Source organism: Pieris napi, chromosome 13 (assembly GCF_905475465.1).
Source record: "Pieris napi chromosome 13, ilPieNapi1.2, whole genome shotgun sequence".
In the NCBI taxonomy this organism is placed as follows: Eukaryota; Metazoa; Arthropoda; class Insecta; order Lepidoptera; family Pieridae; genus Pieris; species Pieris napi.
The window spans coordinates 12,547,655-12,567,868 of NC_062246.1; the positions used below are offsets into that span (position 1 = coordinate 12,547,655).

General features: G+C 37.7%; 2 protein-coding genes across 4 annotated transcripts; one reads left to right on the forward strand and one right to left on the reverse strand.

Annotated features, from left to right (window-relative positions):
- Positions 1-389: 389 nt before the first annotated feature.
- LOC125055145 (multidrug resistance protein homolog 49-like) lies at positions 390-14,993 on the forward strand. The gene is made up of 27 exons (XM_047657417.1): positions 390-583; positions 6,981-7,174; positions 7,506-7,650; positions 7,836-7,936; positions 8,026-8,197; positions 8,473-8,597; positions 8,722-8,917; positions 9,123-9,347; positions 9,458-9,644; positions 9,725-9,867; positions 10,057-10,206; positions 10,291-10,349; positions 10,434-10,568; positions 11,254-11,351; positions 11,516-11,607; positions 11,761-11,925; positions 12,040-12,222; positions 12,297-12,387; positions 12,460-12,572; positions 12,702-12,831; positions 12,903-13,098; positions 13,181-13,343; positions 13,578-13,772; positions 13,856-14,065; positions 14,152-14,298; positions 14,394-14,502; positions 14,632-14,993. Exons 1-27 carry the CDS (start codon positions 491-493, stop codon positions 14,727-14,729), a joined length of 3,915 nt encoding a protein of 1,304 aa, XP_047513373.1. The 5' UTR covers positions 390-490; the 3' UTR covers positions 14,730-14,993.
- Positions 14,994-15,627: 634 nt separating this feature from the next.
- On the reverse strand, positions 15,628-18,106 carry LOC125055406 (NADH dehydrogenase [ubiquinone] 1 alpha subcomplex assembly factor 3). 3 transcript variants are annotated; one of them, XM_047657862.1, is made up of 6 exons: positions 17,919-18,106; positions 17,673-17,775; positions 17,428-17,486; positions 17,094-17,187; positions 16,449-16,585; positions 15,628-15,853 (listed from the first exon to the last, which is right to left on the reverse strand). In XM_047657862.1, the coding sequence occupies exons 1-6, from the start codon at positions 18,002-18,004 to the stop codon at positions 15,742-15,744; spliced, it is 591 nt and encodes a 196-aa protein (XP_047513818.1). In that variant the 5' UTR covers positions 18,005-18,106; the 3' UTR covers positions 15,628-15,741. The 3 variants fall into 3 exon arrangements, with proteins under 3 accessions (XP_047513818.1, XP_047513820.1, XP_047513821.1); XM_047657864.1 differs by having other exon boundaries at positions 17,915-18,065; XM_047657865.1 differs by having other exon boundaries at positions 17,661-17,775; positions 17,915-18,065.
- Positions 18,107-20,214: the final 2,108 nt, after the last annotated feature.

Below are 20,214 nucleotides of genomic sequence, written 5' to 3' on the forward strand. Positions count from 1 at the left end.
TGTTAGAATAATCTTACTTGTGTAAATTATTTAAGCTAATGCTAGTTTAGTTTAGTTTTATTTATTAGTATTAGTTTTTAGGTTTTTTATAATAATCCATAACGTCAAGTTAATAAATCATAAAAAAACATTAATACATATATCCAAAGCTAGATGCGATGAACGTATGTAACTACATATTTTATTCTTAGGGTTTGAATCATAAGTCGTAAACTAAGTATTTCCGCGATCTGTGGTTTCGGCGATTGAGTGTATATTTTATTTCAAGAACTACGACACCAACGGAAAGTATTAGTAAAACAAAGGCTGCTCAGACGTCAAAGAAATAAAATATTCAAAAAATTACGCATCCGAGGGGTTTCCCTAAGTTATAATTCGCAGTTCAACGGTAAACATGGCAGTTGCAAATCGCGCGCTGAGCCAACATCGCGTCTCGCTCGATTCCATGTCCGTGGGCAGCGCGAAAACTCCAGTGACATAGTGTTTTATAATGAAAGGTCAGAGCAAAAGATACGTGAACCAAAAAGGTCAAGCCTACGAGATGGGAGTGAAGAAGAATGACGATGTCGGATTCTTTGATTTGGTATTTTGTTTTTTATTTATTTAGCATCATATTTAGAGTAATTTTAAAATAATATTTATTTGTATTAGGGGTTCAATCTCCACACTCAAGTTCGGTTCAAAATAAAATATAAACGCATGTTTTGATAGGTTATAAAAATATTTAAAAGTTAAGTTAAATAAATAATAATTTAATATCTTAAAAGTTTGTCGTTTCAATTTAGTAATTTTATCATTTAGTATTAAATAATTATACATTAAAAGACAAGCGAAGCACCTTTACAAAATCTAAACAATAACCAGTTTTCCATATCAAATGCTAAATTGAAGCCAATAAACACATACACAAACTAATCTTGTATTATTACTATTGAAATTTAATTTAAAAAAACCCGACCGGTTCACCGAGTGCGCTTAGCGAGGAGGTTCTGGGTTGAAAAATAAAAGCAAGAGCGGTGAGATCCAGCTTGGGTCGGGTTCTTCTAATTTTATAATAAATTATCAATACCTGTTACGGTTATTCAATTACACTTTAAATTAAAAATAATAAAAACATGTACTTAACGCGTGTGATTCTCTTAAAGAAAATTAAATAAATATTCGCTCCGTAGGTTATTCACTTTACGCGATTCGCAAAACATAGTTATTTGCTTGCCTAATAACATAAAATTTATTATTTAAATATATAATTAAAAGCAATTATTTGCTCAGCTAAATAAACTTATCTCGATGGATACTAAGTTGTTAAGCAGCAGCAAAATTATCTTGGACACTTGTATCTTACCTACTCTCACATAAGGGTCCCCGCACATGGGCCACCGGCCACAACCACAAAACGCCGCCACTGGCATATTTCCTGTAATTTTCATACATTTTATATGGAGTCGCCGCACACGGTGGCGCCGGTGGCGGCCACACGCTACAAATCGTCGAAGCTTGCTTCTTGTGGCTCGCACCGGCCACTAAACGCCGACACAAAAAGCCACCACACGCCACTCGCGCGATTCCGTGCCCCTCTCTCCCTTGCCTCAGTTAACCTGAAGTTGACGGTAACGCAAGCACGTAGTCTGTGGTTCATATAGGTAGTTTAACGGACGTGATGTCGCCAGTCACATCCTGCCAAGCCACAGCCAAAGCCAAAGCCAAAGCCAAAGCCAAGCCATGCCATGTCGACCAACCCTCCAACCAACCGCCATGCCTGCCAACCGCAAATGCGGTTAGCAGTCTAGTCTTTCCGCAAGTGCGATGCTTTTCCGCATGTTGGTGTCGTGGTGCTTTAATCCAGCATATAATAGAGCATGTAGTTCCCAAAACGTACCTATACTTAAACGAAAATGTTTGAAAAACTTTTTAGGATGGTTTAAAAGATTATCGAAATGTTCGTTGCATTTGTGTACATTCGTTAAAATTGGATGTATCCAATAAGTACGGTTTCATCTTCTACGACGACGTCTTTTTATCAACAGTAGCGCAATTAAACCTTCTTCGTAAGAGTCCATTATGATACTGAAGGCAAGGGTTAAAAAAGTAGCAGCCACCGACCGCAGGTGTCGACCACCGGCCACAAGTGGCTGTCGCGCGCTTCAGCCAACTTTGTAGCCGCTTCTAGCTTCTCGTGGCGGCGTTTGTGGCTGTGGCGTGTGGCCCGTGTGCGGCGACAGTAACGGCTGCCAAACGTGGACATACAACACAAAAATAAAAACCAAACTAGCATACCAGAACGCAAAGGCAAGCGTACTAAAAATAAGAAAAACACATACAATTATTATAAGCCTTACATTATGCCTTAAATCAGAAGTGGCAATGGGTGGGGCATATAGCAAGATATACAGATAAAAGGTGGACTGAAAGACAGCTGTATGGAAAGGACCAAGAAGGGGCAGAAGGAGAAGAGGGCGGATCAAAAAAAAGTTGAATACAGGAACTAGAAGCGGTAGCAGTAAGCGAATGGAGAAAGAAATCCATAGACAGAGTCAGTTGGAAAAGGTTGCCTTTACCCGTGAAGGGGTTCCGCTCGACGCGGTACTGGATATAGGATATATAGGAAACCAAGATAAAAATAATGTGAAAAATCTAAGCTCTATATTATAAATATTATTATTTTTTTGTCATGATTAGAAATTATTGGAAATTAAACGGGCTTTATTATTAAGCTTAGTTAAATGGCCGCTGCCCGAAATAGGATAAAACCATTATCTCTCCTACAATTCATCCGCCTGCGTAAATTAATTTATGTCTAAAACGAAACAACACGAAATTATTGATGTAAACGTTATTTAAAACGATCATTATTTTTAAAATCATATTTGAGTAAGGTCAACAACCTCCTAAGGTCAATTTTGACACAATTATTATTCAAATGTCAATCTGTGTAAAAGTCAAATAAACACTTTACGGGATTAAAACGCGTATATTATTATCTATTATTAAGAAACAAAAGTCGAATGAATAAAATAAATAATTAAAGCTGCATAGTGACAGTTCCATAAGTGTTATATCAGATAACTGTTCAAACTTATATCACTAACTTTAAGGTTAGTTGCGCTTAGTTAAACCACTCAACTAATTCCTAAGAATATTGCTACAAAAATACTCTAATTTCACCTCATTTTAGTAGACCAGTCGCGTACTAAGGAGCCTGAAGAAAAATATTTTTCATTTAACCAAGATAAGGCTAATACACACACTTAACCATATAGGTCGAAAACCCAATAATTTTCCTGCCATGAGTAAAATTAAGTTATTTATAGAAACATTTTCCTTATAATAATACCTATAAGTGGTTCAATTGCACGATACTTATACAAATTATACATAAAAGCTAACATTTAACCGCGACATTACGTGCAATGCTTGAATAAGCACTTCGGGGCATTAAAAAATAGCATCTCCAATTTCTACCTTTAAAAATGTAAAACAGTTAATACTTTATAATAAAAAGATTATAAATGCAATCAAATAACTTCCAATTTCTTTAAATCTTTTGAGCGGTTGTCCCTTCAATTGTTATTTAATCTAATAATATTTAAGAGTAGGGTGTAGATAGAGTGATTAAAAGTATAAGGAAAACACATTACAGAGAATTGTATGAGTTTATTTTCTGTTTCCTTGCCCAGTTATGAAAAAGACATTTCCTGTTAGAAAGGTGTTGCTGGCAAAAGTAAAGTCCCGAACCCCTAAGCTTACCTTCGCATTCATCAAACGCCCTTAGTCATACAACCTCACCGAGCTGCGTCACGTTTACGACACATTTTTCCCTTCTTAGGCAACTTGATACTCAAACAAATAAAGTTACCGTGAATCGAAATAATCCCAAATAAAAACTCTTTGTTCGGATAGTCGTAAAAAACAACTTAACCGATTAACGAGTGGTTACGGAAACGGCTTTTCAGGAAGTTTATTAGCGTTAACAAATTATTAAAGCTAGTTAAAATCCGCAAAGATATTATTGTTTATTTTTCTCACGATATTGAACCGAAGCTACGACCCTAGCCTTCGTTTAATTTTTAATTAGGTGTAAAACGCCTACAATTTGAACAAAAGAAAAATTGCTGATACATAATTTAATTGTTATCGCTTGTATGGTTCAGTTGTTACAACATAGACAAACACGCCGCAGAGATAATATAACAGTCGCGAGTCGCGTATCAGCTTTACATGTAGTTGCTTTTATTTCTTAATGAAATCTTATAAATACAAGAAATAAATAGACAAAATGTATGGAAGCCTGACTTCATATGCATAAAATAGAAAAGCCTACTTTTGTTCACTGTAGCTCTTCCTGAAAAAAAAATCAGTGGCGCTACAACCTCTTTAGGCCTGGGCCTCAGATTTCTGAATCTGTTTCATGATCATTTCATCATTTCATTCAATCTAATAGGCAAGTAGGTGATCAGCCTCCAGTGCCTGACACACGCCGTCGACTGTTTGGGTCTAAGACATGTCGGTTTCCTCACGATGTTTTCCTTCACCGTACGTACGAGCGAATGTTAAATTCAATGGTGCACAGCCGGGGATCGAACCTACGACCTCAGAGTGAGGTCGCACGCTGAAGCCACTAGGCCAACACTGTTTCTCTTCCTGAGGTCTAAGATAAATTGAAGCAACATTTTCAGCCTTGAGATTAGCTTAAAAATAGGGTAATATACGTGTAATAAATAGTCCCACCAACAGGTTGGGTCGCTACATTGCAAATATCACAAATCGCTTAACAAATGATCGTAAAATATTATTTAAATTTTTATTGGTATCCGCATGACATGATATCGCTGACGATGATATAATATAATATAGTTGAGTGAATGGGTGATTGTGTGATATTGCCTAGTTCTTTCGAATGCTAAAAGGTTTTATTGACCTAGTAGTTATAATTTACCTCGATTAGATATCTATCTATGCTGGTCTAATAAATTTTTTATGACACCCTTAAGGGTATGTATTGTTATCAACTAAAGAGAGCTAAATACCAATAGTAGTTAACGGTATTAATTCTAAGTACGCTTTATAAAGTATAAGATAAAAATAAAAGCAAGTAATGAAACGAAATGTAACGGATGTTATCAAGATGACAAGTGATATGTTTTTGTTGAATACGAATTGCCGTAGCTTGCCAGATAAGGTTCGGTGTATAACGTATTAGCCTCCACAGACAAAACTGCCAATTAGCAATTTGTTTTAAATAATACATTAACTAAATCATTACTTAAAATTGCCTAGATTTCCGCTCAAAATAAAAAAGAATCATTTTATAAATATAATTGTTAGGTACTTTAAAATTAATAATAAGAGCCCGTGTAACCTCCTTCTCACCAATCAAATGATGCTGATGCACCACGAAAATGAGCTATGCGAGACCGCTATTGGTACCGCGATCTACCTCCGCATCTATGATTCATGAATGATTAAACGCTACGGCCACCTGACAACGTTTTTTTTCCTGTTATAAGTATATACCGGGTTTTTATAAACCAATTTATATGTTTATCGTGCCGTATATTATTTTTATGTGAGTTTTTACAAGCAGGAAGCTATAAATTGTTGGAGTACGAGAGAAATCCACCGAGACTGTAAATTGCCGCAGAAGTAGAAAATCAATGTAAGATTTTCACCTAGTTTCCCTAGGTCTCACTCTTTTATGATCGAATACGTGAATATTTGTGTCAGTTAACGACGCTTTCTTTTTGGTTTGCTTTCAATAACGACTGACTTGTTTATAGAATATAAATTAAAAATATAAAAGCGATTCTTCTTAATCAATAGACAGATAATATGTTTTGTTTTAAAGTAATAAATTGCAATAGAGCGCGGGATTCCCTTACGTCGGTCAACCAGTTTGACAACTGAATTGACCACGATTTGCTTGCTTTAAAGTTTTTCCACTTTGGCCCCTCCTCCCATAACTAGATTACTTAACTAAAACTGCTTTATAGGTTATTTCAGTAAGTTAGTCAGCCTCCATCAATCATTTTATCCACAGTTTCATTGGATAAATTAAAAAAAATATCTGAACTGAACGATAAAACGATATCGAGCACCTTTTATTATTGATACGCATAGTGGATGTCATAGGGTCAATTGATAAATTATATCTCATTCTCATTGGAGATTCCCAATAAACTGTTATAACAGGATAAAGTAATTATTATGTAACAGTTTAAATTACATTACATATACGTTTAATTAGTCATTGCAATTACCTGTAACACTATTGATGCACACATGTAGAGTCCCCCGTCTTATCAATCAAATAATTTATTCAAAGCGTTAAGTTTTGACTGTTCAACATACATCATTGTCACCCGAAGCTTTCTTCGATGCAACAAACCTGTTGAGTGAAGTAAAAAAGTAAACATGAGTAGTACGTGAGATTGCCCCTTAAATGTCAGTGACCCTGGTTTAGATTTCGAACCCTGTGTTAGAAGTTGTCTACTTGAAATGAGTAATCTCTGTATGTTTATAAAAGCTTTATGATAGTGTATGATATAATATATATAATACATCATACACTATTATAAGTTAGAATGTCTCGGAACCACTTATTTTCTCGTGTCGGCGTTGATTCACTAGCAATATTAATTTAGATTTATTGATTTGTTTTGCTCATAACAAAATAATTAATTAACACGTGTAAAAAACGACTGCGTAGAATAAATTAATATACACTTGTAAAGTATTGATTACGAGTAATTGATCACTTAGTGGAAATTATTGTGTAATCGGTTATTTATATACCTAAAATATGTTTTTGTATGTTTAAAAAAAACATTTGCTTCCGGTCACCAGTGGTATGAGAATAAAACTGTTTCTCTAATATACATATACGCCCTTAGAGCAGGCTAAAGTCATAGAACGATACCGCCACGCCTTACGTATTAGTTCTTAATTTTATTTTTTATCTAATATAACATATTTCTGTCCAGTGGCGCTATGCAACATATCCAGAGATCATCGCAACTATATCCTCCGCTCTTTGTGGATTTCTGTGCTCCGTGGGTCTAGTTGGGGCGGTGCTTATCTACGGCGAGCTGACCGCCCTTTTTATTCAGAGGGACCAAGGACACGACCCTCCCTCGGAGCCATTGATATTGGAGCTCTTTGGAGGAGGAAGAAAAGTGTTAGTATTTTTCACTCAATGATATGATATCGTTTATCTTGACATCTTGGATATTTGAGTTGTTAAAATATGATAGAGAAATAAGACCCAAAAGTAATACGTTATTGTTTCCCACGTCTACAATTTGCAGTGCACTGTCGCACAGTCCTTATTTCTCTCACTGCATGCTCTGTGAAAAATGCACTCCTCAACTGGCAAAGGTTCTGTCAGGATCATCGCAAGTTCATTTGAACTGGAAATGAGTTCTCTACAAGATTCGTTTATGCTCTTTGTTGTCGCCAAGCAGCTTGCGAGTAAGCTTATTGTTGCTGTAATTGTATGAATGTTTCAGAAATGACACTGACAAGAATGAACACATGGATGCATTGGTGGACGACTCGATTTCGTTTGCGTTGGCCAGTGTTGCCATTATGCTAGTGCAAATGTGTCTTGCTACGGCTGCCGTGACTTTGGCGAATTGGGCCGCTGCGAGGATGGTAAAAATTTCCTATTATATACCTACGATTTTAATATTTATACAACATGAAGAAATTTCTTAGTACTGGTACTACTAAAATATTGGTTAAATAACGGGAACCACACACAAAAATTAAAGACTAGCCAAAATCTTGATTCAATGCTTACTAGCGTTTTTTTGAACTAATATATTGTTTAATTACAGATAGCCCGACTACGATGGCGACTCTTACGCGCGGTTTTGAGTCAAGAAACTGCCTTCTTCGACTTAAACACAACTATGAATTTTGCTACAACAATAACAGAGTGAGTGTAAATGTTTTTTGTGCTAATAAGCCAATTAAAGTTAATCGACTCTTTCAAAATGTAAACGTACTTATTTCAACCGTTTACAGAGACACGGACAAGCTAAAAGCAGGTGTGGGGCAGCAGGTGGTAATGGTGTCGTACCTGGGTGGGAGTGTGATATCCGCCGGGATGGTGGCCATGCTGTACGGATGGCAGCTCACTCTGGCCGGGCTGTGTGTGGTGCCCGTCGCTTTGGTCATTGTCTCGCAGGCTGCTAAGGTACTTGGATCGTTTAAGTTGGATTTAGGATTATAATAAAAAAAAAAAAATGGCGATTAAAAAGAGTGGCGGAGAGTTTATTGCCAGTTCTTCTCTTCCGTTCTACGCCTTTGATTTGAGAACTGGCACTAAATGTAAAATTAGAAGCATTTATATGTATTTCTTTACAGACAAGTCATAAGTGTACAAAGTGTTACCAATATGATTAAATGATTTTTGAATTTTGAATTTTTAATAAATAGGAACTAGTATTTAAACTGATAATATTTTCCCAGTACCAGACGAAGTATACATCAGAAGAAGTGACCTCGTACGGGACAGCGGGTCGTTTGGTGGAACAGGCTTTGGCCGCCATTCGCACTGTCAGGGCTTATGCTGGAGAGACCAAGGAGGTGGATAGGTAATTAAGAAAATACTTAACTAACATTTATTAACTGATAGCTTATTTGATTAGTTTATTCTTTCTTGTATTATTTGTAATAGCTCTAACTACCACCTTACATTATTTATTCAAATCGCTTTAGCTACAAGTCAGCCCTGCACTTCGCGAGTGCATCCACCCACAAGCGATGCCTCTGGACCGGAGCGGGCTCTGGCCTCAGCTGGCTGCTCACCTACGTCCTCAACTCCATAGTCTTTGCGTACGGAACCGTCCTCTGCGTGAGGGACATGGGCGTGCCCGATGATGAGAGGATCTACCACCCCGGGGTTATGGTCACTGTGAGTTCAATCAACAAAATATCGTCTACTTTTTATTTATAATTTTCCGAATAAATAAAGCCGAGTATTTTGACACAGGAATTTGTTATAAAACGTAGACTGCATGGTATTTGATACCATGGTAGCTATTATTTTTATTAATAAGGGACTAACTTTAATCCACGCTATAGTAGCCGTGGTGATGAAAAGACCATTTCAATCGCAGGTTCTCTTCTGCTGTTTCATGGCTGCCCAAAACACAGCAATGTGCACGACGCACCTGGAAATATTCTCAACAGCGCGTGGCGCGGCCAAGTCCTTGTTCGCTCTACTCGAGCGCAACTCGAGCATTGACCCTTTACTCGAGACCGGGATCAAGCCCGATTCTATCAAAGGAAATATTTCTTTTGATAATTTGTATTTTAATTATCCTTCGCGACCGGATGTTAAGGTTAGTATTTGTTATATATTCGCCCCTTTTGGTATTTCAACCTTTCGTTCATATTGTGTAGTATATTATTATTCCTCTTTCCGTATTTAAATAACTTCCCTATTCTTCAGGTCCTCCGAGGGTTATCTCTGACAATTAATCCCGGGGAGACGGTGGCCCTCGTGGGAGGTTCGGGGTGCGGCAAGTCCACTTTGCTGCAACTCTTGCAACGGGCTTACGAGCCGGAAAGTGGGACCGTCACGGTGGATGGCCACAGGCTGAAGGAGCTGAACTTGCATCACTTCCGGAGCAGCATCGGTGAGGGGCCTTAAAAGTTAAATTTAGACTTTCTTTCTGAGCTATGGTAGCTTATATTGTAATAATGTTACATGTTGTAGGCATCGTGGGCCAAGAGCCCGTCCTGTTCAGTGGCACTATCAGAGACAACATAACGCTAGGCGTAGAGGGCGCTACCGAGGAGGACATCGTCGCCGCTGCTAAAACTGCGCACGCGCATCAATTTATTACGAAGTTGGCCAGTGTATGTATCAGTTTAATACGTAGCTCGATATAGTGACAAAAGCTGTGTCGCCTCAACTCCAGTTTGACTTGACTTGAAGTTGACAATTTTCAGCAGGGAATAATTTAATTTATTTTTTTATTTCTCGTATACACTTGCCCTAATTGACATGTCACAGAAAAAGTATTCAAAGTGACAATTCTTCTTCAGGGCTACGACACGCGACTAGGCGAGGGCGGGGCGCAGTTGTCGGGAGGGCAGAAGCAGCGCGTGGCCATCGCTCGAGCTCTCATCCGGAAGCCGGCGCTACTGCTCTTGGACGAGCCCACCTCTGCTTTGGACCCAGCTTCGGAGAGACAGGTGACAGCTCTCTCTTCATATTCGTGTATTTAGAAATCTGTGTAAATTCTGACTTTATATTAATCAACAAAAACAATATTCTAGGTCCAATTAGCATTGGATGCTGCGAGCAAAGGACGGACCACGCTTGTTGTCTCACACAGGTATTATACATTCTTGTTTTTTTGCAATATACATTGACTCGGAGGCAACGGCTCATATAAAAGTATAAATATTGATTTTAACAGGTTATCGACAATAGTTAACGCGTCCCGCATTGTGTACATCGAACAAGGATCAGTTCTCGAAGCTGGCTCACATCTTGAACTTCTGGATAAGAAGGGGGCCTACTGGAAACTGGTGCAGGATGACATGACTCACAGGTCAGTGGGGTAAGGGGGAATGAGGCATAGAGACGATCTCCCGTTACACCCAAATAGAGCAGTGCATATTTCTTTGCTTATTATATACATATACAGTAGTTTTGCCGAGATTCGAACCCAGCATCAAAGTTTATTGTGTATAAATTATAATTACTTGGCAGCCAAAATTTGTGGAAATACCATTTCTATGTTCTGTTGTATGAAGTCCTACACCAGCATCTCCATATTAATCTAATTACACCAAAAAGAAAAAACATTACTAGTCGGGTGACTAGACGGGAGGCGAGCTAATTAGTCAGTTACATTGCCTTGCGTTTAAGAAACGTTTGGCGTGTATTATGGACTGACAATAAAATACAGAGTTATTATATAATATTAGTTAAATTACTTCTATTTATTATTATTTACTAATGTTTCTTTGTATTAATTTGTGTTGTAAATGTCGATGCAAACAAATATATTCAAACAATATAGTTTCTGTAAACAAATATAATAGAAAAAGAAAGATTCCATAACGTCCATATATCCATACATAATTTCCATAATATGTTTACGAGTAAAAGCTTAAGCTTTATACATTTTTAAAAGGCATGGCAATTTGATGCTGTTCTCTTCGTTAATACTAGTTTCTAGTTTCTACTTTAACTTAGAAATGACTAAGTCTTAAATGAAAAACTAATTTTAGAAGCGTGGAAAGTATGCAAGAAGAGAACGTAGACGACGATGTCGTAGAAGAGAAGATGGTGAGAGTGAGAAGGAATAGCAGTGTACGATCACATAGAGGTGAGGTTTACGAGATATTTTGCTACAGTTACGTCCTGTTTCCTCCTCCATCCTCATATTTAATAAAAATATTGTTAACGAATTAATTATTTTTTTACCATTTCCAAACTAAAAAAATATTAGTAATTTGGTATCTAACTAATGTAAAATAATTTGAAATGCAGAGTCATTTATGCGCGAGAGTTTCTCCCGTGGTAGTCGCAGAGTCGCTTCGGTGACGTCATTGCATCCTCCGCCAGATCTTATTCCGCCTCAAGTGAGTGTTTTACTACGATAAATAAATAATTATATATAATAATATTTGTTTACTGATATTTTACCGGAAAATAATAAATTTTAATTCCTTGACTTCTCTCTAATAGAATATAGTGAAATAGTTTAAAAACAATACACGCTTTTCTCTAATCAGGAGTCAACAGAAGAGGCCGAGGAGACCAGTGGGCAGGTGTCCAGTTGGGAACTGCTTAAACTAAACTATGAAGAGTGGCCTCTTCTTCTGACGGGAGGAGTCGCCTCCTTGGTCATCGGAGCCACGATGCCAGTCTTCGCCTTACTGCTGTCCAAGCTATATGGGGTGAGGGTCGAAGACTAAAAGTGCCGTCCAGTCGTCAAAAAGCCAATAAGCTTTTGAACCTTCTCCCTTTTTATGATTATTCAAAAAAATTACATATACGGTACTCGATTCCAGATGTTCTCGTGGCCCGATCCTGAAGAGATTCTGCGGCAGTCGCAGCTGTACGCCGGCCTGTTCGCCATAGTGGCGGCCGTCAGCGGTCTGGTTACGTTCCTTCAGACCTGGCTGTTCGGTCTCGCCGGAGCTAGGCTGACGAACAGACTCAGGGTTACCATGTTCGCTAATTACTTGCAGCAGGCGAGTCTCCTTCCTTAGCTATTATTATTTCTACTTTTCTTCCTTTATTACATTAAAGTCAATTCGTCCAATAGGAGCAAGGCTGGTTCGACTCGCCGACGAACTCCGTGGGGGCGTTGTGCGCTCGACTGGCCACCGACTGCGCTGCCGTTCAGGGCGCTACGGGTAACTCTTTTTACCTATTTTCATACATTCCTTATCATAGGTATCGAATATACTCAATTCCATCTCGTACAGGGACTCGCCTGGGCACAATGCTGCAAGGCGTGAGCACGATGGTGCTGGGAGTCGGAGTCGCCATGTTCTATTCCTGGAAAATGACGCTCATCAGCCTGCTGAGTGTGCCCTGTGTGAGTATTCGACGTTGCGAAATAGTCTATATGCACAATTGAATGGTAGGAGTGCTAGATGAGAGACCGACTCAAGGAAGTAATATGACGGTCTAATTACTCTTTCTGATAACTCGTCGCACGTTCCAGGTGTTAGGTGGCATCTGCATCGAGGGTTGGGTGAACAAGAGGTCGGAGGTCAAAGAGCAAGAAGCGATGGAGGAGGCGTCTCGAATGGCCACAGAGGCCGTGCTTAACGTCAGGACTGTGCACAGCTTGGGTGAGCTTTCGCTTTAATGTTTGTCTCTTCTTAAGCGAACGATGACTAATATATCATATGCAATGACACAGGTGTGGAGCGAACGCTACTGTCGAAGTACCTTCGAGCCCTAGACGAAGCCGAGGCTCGCGCCGGAGTAAGCCGCGGCATCCGGGGCCTTGTCTACGGGCTGTGCCTGTGCGCCCCCACCATGGGATACGCCCTTTCCTTGGCCAGTGGAGGGTACTTGATCGCAAGAGAGGGGCTGAAGTACGAATACGTCATACTGTGAGTGTATAGTATAGAGATAAATGATGATCAATATTAAATTAATCTATAATTGTCACTCATTCCATAATATTCGTCGTAGAGTCTCGGAAGCCCTAATCTACGGCGCGTGGATGTTGGCAGAAGCCCTGTCTTTCGCCCCCAACTTTGCGGGAGCCCAGAGGGCTGGAGCCAGAGTGGTGAGGGCTCTGCAGAGGACTCCGCGGGTCATTAGCGAGTATAATGAGCGTGATGACGAGGACTGGGTTAGTAGTTTTATGAAGCTCTTTCATCCCAACTGGCCCTTTCGGTAAAGATACATTTTAGCAATCTTAGAAAACCTGAAGAAGGAAGTTTACAATTTGATGCGTATTTTATTAATATAACTCGTCCACACTTAATTCAAAGTTTGACATTGTTTAAAAAACATCTTTCGTATATCACGCTATATATTTATTATAATAAAATATAATTGTCAATATGAAAATATTTAACCACAGGTCGCCACTGGCAACATTACCCTATCGAACGTTCATTTCGAGTACCCCACGAGGCCCCAGCAGCCAGTCCTTCGGGGCCTCGAACTGTCGATCCCCGCGGGACGGACCGTTGCCCTCGTGGGACCCTCCGGCTGCGGAAAGAGTACCATCATGCATCTCATTATGAGGAATTATGACCCCGAGAGTGGGACTGTGGTGAGTTATCGTTTAAAATTGTATTTACTCTTCGTTACCTGTGCGTTATCTAAGGTCGGAGAATAAAATGTATTTTGTTATAGAGCCTAGACAGTCGCAACATAAAGTCAAAGATATCCCTGAAGCGTCTTCGGTCGCAACTCGGTCTGGTGCAGCAAGAGCCCGTGATGTTCGAGAGGAGCATCAGAGAGAACATCGCGTACGGAGACAACGGAAGACAGGTGACCATGCACGAGGTCATCTCGGCGGCGACGAAGGCCAACGTGCACGGATTCGTCTCTTCTTTACCACTGGTTAGTTAACACTCCACGAGCGTGATGCGCACTTTAGCGAGTAGTATAGATCTGGTAAGGTCTCATTATTGCTCTTTCACACGCAGGGTTACGACACAGTCCTAGAGTCGGGCAGCTCCGCTCTGTCCGGAGGCCAGAAGCAGCGCGTGGCCATCGCCAGGGCTCTTCTCAGAGACCCCAGGGTGTTGCTGCTGGACGAGGCCACTTCGGCCTTGGACGCCGCCAGTGAGAAGGTGGGCTTATCCTATATATTTTCTCTTTATTATAATCTAATGAGATTTTTAATGATCAAAAAGGTCCTGATAATATCAATTCCTATTACTCTTAGGTGGTCCAAGAAGCTCTGGAGACGGCGTCCGTCGGTAGGACCACCCTCATCATCGCTCACAGACTCGCCACCGTAAGGCATGCGGACATCATCTGCGTGCTTGATAAAGGTATACTAAACATTTTTAATTATTTTTTAACTTTTAGACTAATTTAATTTATTACCATCCATTTCAATGTGTGACACGGTTCGTTCCGATTCCATAAGAAGCTAGTTAAAAACGATTCGGTGGTTGCAGGGGTCGTGGCAGAGAGTGGTTCCCATGACGACTTAGTGAAGAAGAGAGGCCTCTATTGGGAGTTACTACAACAGCAGGCACCCAACGAGGCGTCGTAACCCATCGCCGATTTACGAAAACGAATTTTAATTTGACTAAAAGAAATGAAATACCAGTGCACTTAGTCTTGATTGGTTATTTTACCCTTAATACTTACTTTTCAAAGACTACGCAAAGGAAATTGTTTTGAACACAGGAAGAAGGCCGCGTGAAGCTAGAGAAATATATTTATTAATAAGATTTTTCAAGAAATTTAAGCTGTGATTTTAGTATATAAGTAATTATTATTGTATTTTAGGTTGTATTAAAAACGTTATTAATAATCGCTTTATTATTACAAACCCTCGACCATAAATATAGAATAAATAAAAATAATATTAATACATATATATTATTATTTTCGGTTTTGATTTAAATCGAACTCGAGAAATACTCCATTAATACATCTTTAAACTTTTTAATCACCGCCCATAAAGGGAGTTCTTGGCGTATAATATATAGTTTGCGAGGCCTAAAATTCTCACTCAAATAAGTACCTACCTAATTGGAGGAACTAAACAGCCAATTGTTAAAGTTGATTTCTTCTTATTTCTTCTACAATCTCATCTCTAACACTTGTAAATAAATTACAAAACACTTCAACGTCTTGCCTCGATTCTCTCATCAAAATTCCGGCTAGTTGTATAAATTGGACAAATGATAAGCCTTCTCGATTTGGACAAAGTCGTTCGTAGGATTTTGCGAATAGTTCCTCATTTATTATTCTACCGTCGATGATCTTACAGGCTTTGAACCATTTCTGAATAACCGAAAAGCTTATAGTTCCACCGCCGCTGGCTCCCCGCAAGGTCACGTAAATTTCTTCTAAATTCATATTACTAAGAGACTATTAATAGTAATAATCTATTGGGCTACGGAAAATGAAGTAAAATTTACGACTTGAAATAAATAGACAAATCAGTGGCAGCAAACTATATTTACATATTAATTTAATACAATTACCTAAATGTTAATAATTAAATCTCAAGCTAAGCTAAAACGTTTATATCCTTGGAGACAAATACAATTTGTCTATAAGTCATCCCGACGGTTGTACAGGTTTCCGTAGTGCAGTTTGCTGTTGAGCATGTCGTCTTCATTCACTTCAATGTGCAACGGTGGGATCAAAGCACCTGCTATTGACCTGTTGGGCATAATTTGTGTTAACCCCAGATAAACTAACATATATTACGTCTATACACTAATATATATTTTACGATAAATTACGTCGTACATTAAAACTAATAAGCATGTGAATCATCATCACTCCTCAATTTAAATATCATAAATCACTTAAGACTGAATTCACTAACCATGATATCTACAAGAAATCTTGTGTCTAAAAGTAACATTTGATTGAACTAAAGAAGCCAAATATGAAACAGAGTCGGAAATGTCATAGACAAATAGTTCATTTAGTTTAATTTAATGGTCTAAGATCCCGATATACAACGACCTTCACCGAGATGCTTATTTAATGAAACGTATTTTATATTTAATTTAAATTAATATACGTAAAAAAAACGTATTTTATATTTAATTTAATCATACCGGTGAAAAGTTTAAAAAAATATTTTTTTTAAATTATTAATTAAACATACTCTGGAATGAAATTTGCTAGGCAACCCATATGGATTATATTTATTGACATATTAAATTAAATATAAAATACTTTTCATTAAATAAGCATCTCGGTGAAGGTCGTTGTATATGGGGATCTTATACTATAAAGCCTATACCTGCTTTCCGCATTGAGAAAGTTAAAGGTTGCACAGGCATGTTCAGTTGGTAAAATCTCCACATTCAGTTTTGCTTCACGACTTGCTCGGAACACTGAGTTTAACACTTTACGGTCTTTTGTTTCAAGTCCTATTATCTGTGAACAAATAAAAAGCTAACTTTGTTTGTTTGTTATGTGTAATTATTAAAATTTCTGCTAGCTGCTATGTTATTGCAATATGAACATGTTATTTAGACTAACTCTGCTACTATGTAGAACAGGGATCTCCAAACTTTCCAGCCTTAGGGCCATACTGATTACTCCAGTAAGCTCCGAGGGCCAAAACCATATTATCATTGTTGCCGGTGGTAAAAAATGAAATAGTACACTGATGAAAAAAAAAGTCCGAAAAAGTACGCAACATTTAAAAAAGGTTCTCTAAAAGGAGTTTTCAAGTATTCTAGCTCTCCGCGGGCCAGACAAAATCTGTCCGTGGGCCAGATGTGACCCTCGAGCCGTAGTTTGGAGACCCCTGATATCAGAGGTAACTTATTATAATGTTAATAATACATACTTACTTAATGCCTCTTATTTGACAACATAGAAAGCTTTTTATTACTGTGTAATAAATAAACAAGTAAAAAAAGCTAAAGTAAGTAAATACCACAAGATCCACTTTAGGTTCAAGCAATCTGAACAATGTGAGTGAATCAGCTGTGATGTTGTTTGAACTGTGAATTTGCCAAGATAGGACAGTCCTGTAATGAGAAAATAAAAAATTGTCTATATGTAGTATTTAATGAGAAATCTCAATCATAATCTATGGTCCTTCTGTGCCCATCCAATGTAATGCTAAATATTTTAATAATATCCCATTTTAGAATGGCACTAATTAGAAATTCCTCAAAGAATGTCAAGGACTATACCTTTTTTAGACGCCAGCAGCATCATCACTAGAATTTAGATTTTTGTAATATATTAAATAAGTTATAACCTACCTTGGAAATATAGCCATAGGTCCCAGAACAGTAAGACCATTGTTGAGTCGAAAGCCAAACTGAAATTAAAATGCTATAATATTTTAGTGTATTATGTCAGTGTTTGTGTTATTTAAAATTATTGTTTGGTAGAGCAGCAGTGCAATAATCTAAACATGGTTATTAACTTCTACAATTGTAATTTTATTTTCAGCAGGTTATTAATCTAGGGCGGAATAAAGTTTTAAATGTACCTAATCACTTACTGTGCCGTATGAGTCTATAATAAGTCCGAGATCGGGATCCTGATTTATAATACGCACTGTTGTCTTGCCATCACCCTCATATGCTGCTTTATGGTATACTATGCTAAAAGAAGGACAAGCAATTACTTTTTTAGTATATGAATAAAGCTTGTGATAGAAGTAGGAACGACTTTCTTGTTAAAAGATCTAGTTGTCGTTGTTTTTAGGAGTTTAACGCGTTGTAATTATAAAAAACTACATACCAACCTAGAGCGTGATAAATATTTGAAATCCTCTTGAAAGGAAGATCTTAAAATAGCCGCAAACAGCGGTCGAACCTTTTGAATTAACATTTTCTAAAGGTTTAACTTATTATTGTGTTAAAACGGTTTTCATAAACACTAGTAAGTGCGCTAATCAGCAATCACATATCGACATAGATGACATAAAACAGAAGATTAAATTTTGTAATTTTTTTTACATTTGTCACTTTGACAATTATCTTTTGAAAGCAAATACAAAGGTTACAGAGTACTTTTGTAAATGAATATGTAGTATATGTAAACACGGTAAAGGCGTAAAGGAGTCTTGTGAAAAAGAAACAAAATACAAAATATATCAATCAAGTTCCAATCAGTAAATATCGCCTAAATAAATTTTACAATAAAGTACTTATATAATTAAATACCAATACCATTAAGTTTTATACCGTTACATATGAATCGTTATAATTGACATTTTTGTTTTGTTTTTATGACATGAGCATAAATTTATTATTATTAATACATGAAATAATAATATCAAAATACATGAAAATTTGAAGTGGAGATGGACTGGGCACATGATACGTGATAAACAAGAAAAGTGGAGCAACATCATAACTGACTGGTACCCTAGAGATGGGAAAAGGAACAGAGGAAGACAAAGCAAGAGATGGGAAGACGAATTAAAATTAACAGCAGGCTCAAAATGGAGAAAGGTTGCAAGAGACAGAGTACAATGGAAATTGTTAGAGGAGGCCTTTGCCAAGAGGCACACTGAACTCAGAGATATTTTATAACTTAAAGATAAGAGTCAACCACAAAGTCAAAGGAACAGTTCAGGATAAGAGGCTTATTATTACATGAAAATAAAAGTACACATTTATTCTTCAAGTTTGGCTGGTTGCAACTGTCCCTCACTTGAAAGGGCCATCAAGTCGATCTGTGCTTAAGTTTTAAACCTCACTAAAAAAAATTCAGAATGCGCAAATTCTCTACTAATAGAGAAATTGATTTATATCTTTAGGAATTTAAAGCGAATAAATAACCAATGTGTTCCTAAGATGTTTTATTTTATTTAACTTGATAATATTATGAAAGCGCCGGGAGGTCCGGCGATCGCTATTCAACGGTTGCACTTTAAACAATGTGGGTAAACATTCCCAACTAAAGTTCGACCCATCCGGCACACTAACAAACGACCTTAGGACTCAATTTGCAAAGCAAGTTTGAGTATGAAACTCAACATTCGCATAATTTTCCAATCCATTAATCCATTTTTTGTAAAATGGATTACATGGCTTGCGATAAAATTTATCGTTAATTTTAAAATCATGTTCAATAGTCCGGTCAATTTAGACATCCAAGGTTACAATAATTCGCACTTGGCTGAATATTGGTAGGATTGCTCAATACACTATTATAAAGGAAATGTGAAAAGTCCTCATCGATCCGGCACGTGCAAAAAAATTTACTCCGGGTCAAAGATCACAAAAATGGGTTTTTCGCGATTTTCAGCAAAATGGTAAGTTTTATCATAAAATTAGTTTAGACAAAAATTGTAGATCAGATAATTATCTATAAAAAATGTCGAAATACTTTTTTCCTAAGAGCCACCGTTTTTGAGATTATAACGATTCAAAAAGTTGAAAGAGTTGTAATCGTCTCGTATATTGAGACGATTACAACTCTTTAACTCTATCGTGTATTGAGCAATCCTACCAATATTCAGCCAAGTGCGAATTATTGTAACCTTACCCCTATTTTTTAGTCTAATTTGACCGGATCACAATATACATTTTCGCCATAAAATGAATTCAAATTGTCAAAAATTGGATATATGTATTTGGATTTTTTTTCTATCGAGCGAAGTTATTTAATGGGTCCCCGTAACAAGTCGGAAAATGCATATATTATCTATATAATGGTGTTCCTTTTACTCGATTAGGTACAATACTTTTTAAATCATTGAAATCGGTAAATTGGTTGCGAAGATATTACACATTTTGTACAAGCCAACCGCGGCGCGGCCGAAATGCTCATGTGACGTCACGATTTCCCTACGGACCGCGCGCTCGCTCTTCGCCATTCATTTATTAAAGTTCACTCGATCTGCGCGGGTCGTGTTGTGGTTTTGTGGTTTTTATGTGAAAATATGCCGCATTATAAGTACTGTATAGTACCGAAATGTACTAATACTTCAACTAGTACACCTGAAAAACTGTTTTTTAATGTGCCAAGGGACCTGAAAGTGCGCAAAAAATGGTGTACTGTCATGAAGAGGGGTGACAGTACACCTTACA

Coding starts and splice junctions, on each gene's coding strand:
- LOC125055145 (XM_047657417.1), top strand. CDS start 491: ATGAAAGGTCAGAGCAAAAGATACGTGAACCAAAAAGGTCAAGCCTAC. Junction 584..6,980: donor ATGTCGGATTCTTTGATTTG/GTATTTTGTTTT, acceptor ATTTCTGTCCAG/TGGCGCTATGCAACATATCC. Junction 8,198..8,472: donor TTGTCTCGCAGGCTGCTAAG/GTACTTGGATCG, acceptor ATATTTTCCCAG/TACCAGACGAAGTATACATC.
- LOC125055406 (XM_047657862.1), bottom strand. CDS start 18,004: ATGTTAATTCAAAAGGTTCGACCGCTGTTTGCGGCTATTTTAAGATCT. Junction 16,586..17,093: donor AACCTAAAGTGGATCTTGTG/GTATTTACTTAC, acceptor ATTTGTTCACAG/ATAATAGGACTTGAAACAAA. Junction 15,854..16,448: donor TTTCTCAATGCGGAAAGCAG/GTATAGGCTTTA, acceptor TATGCCCAACAG/GTCAATAGCAGGTGCTTTGA.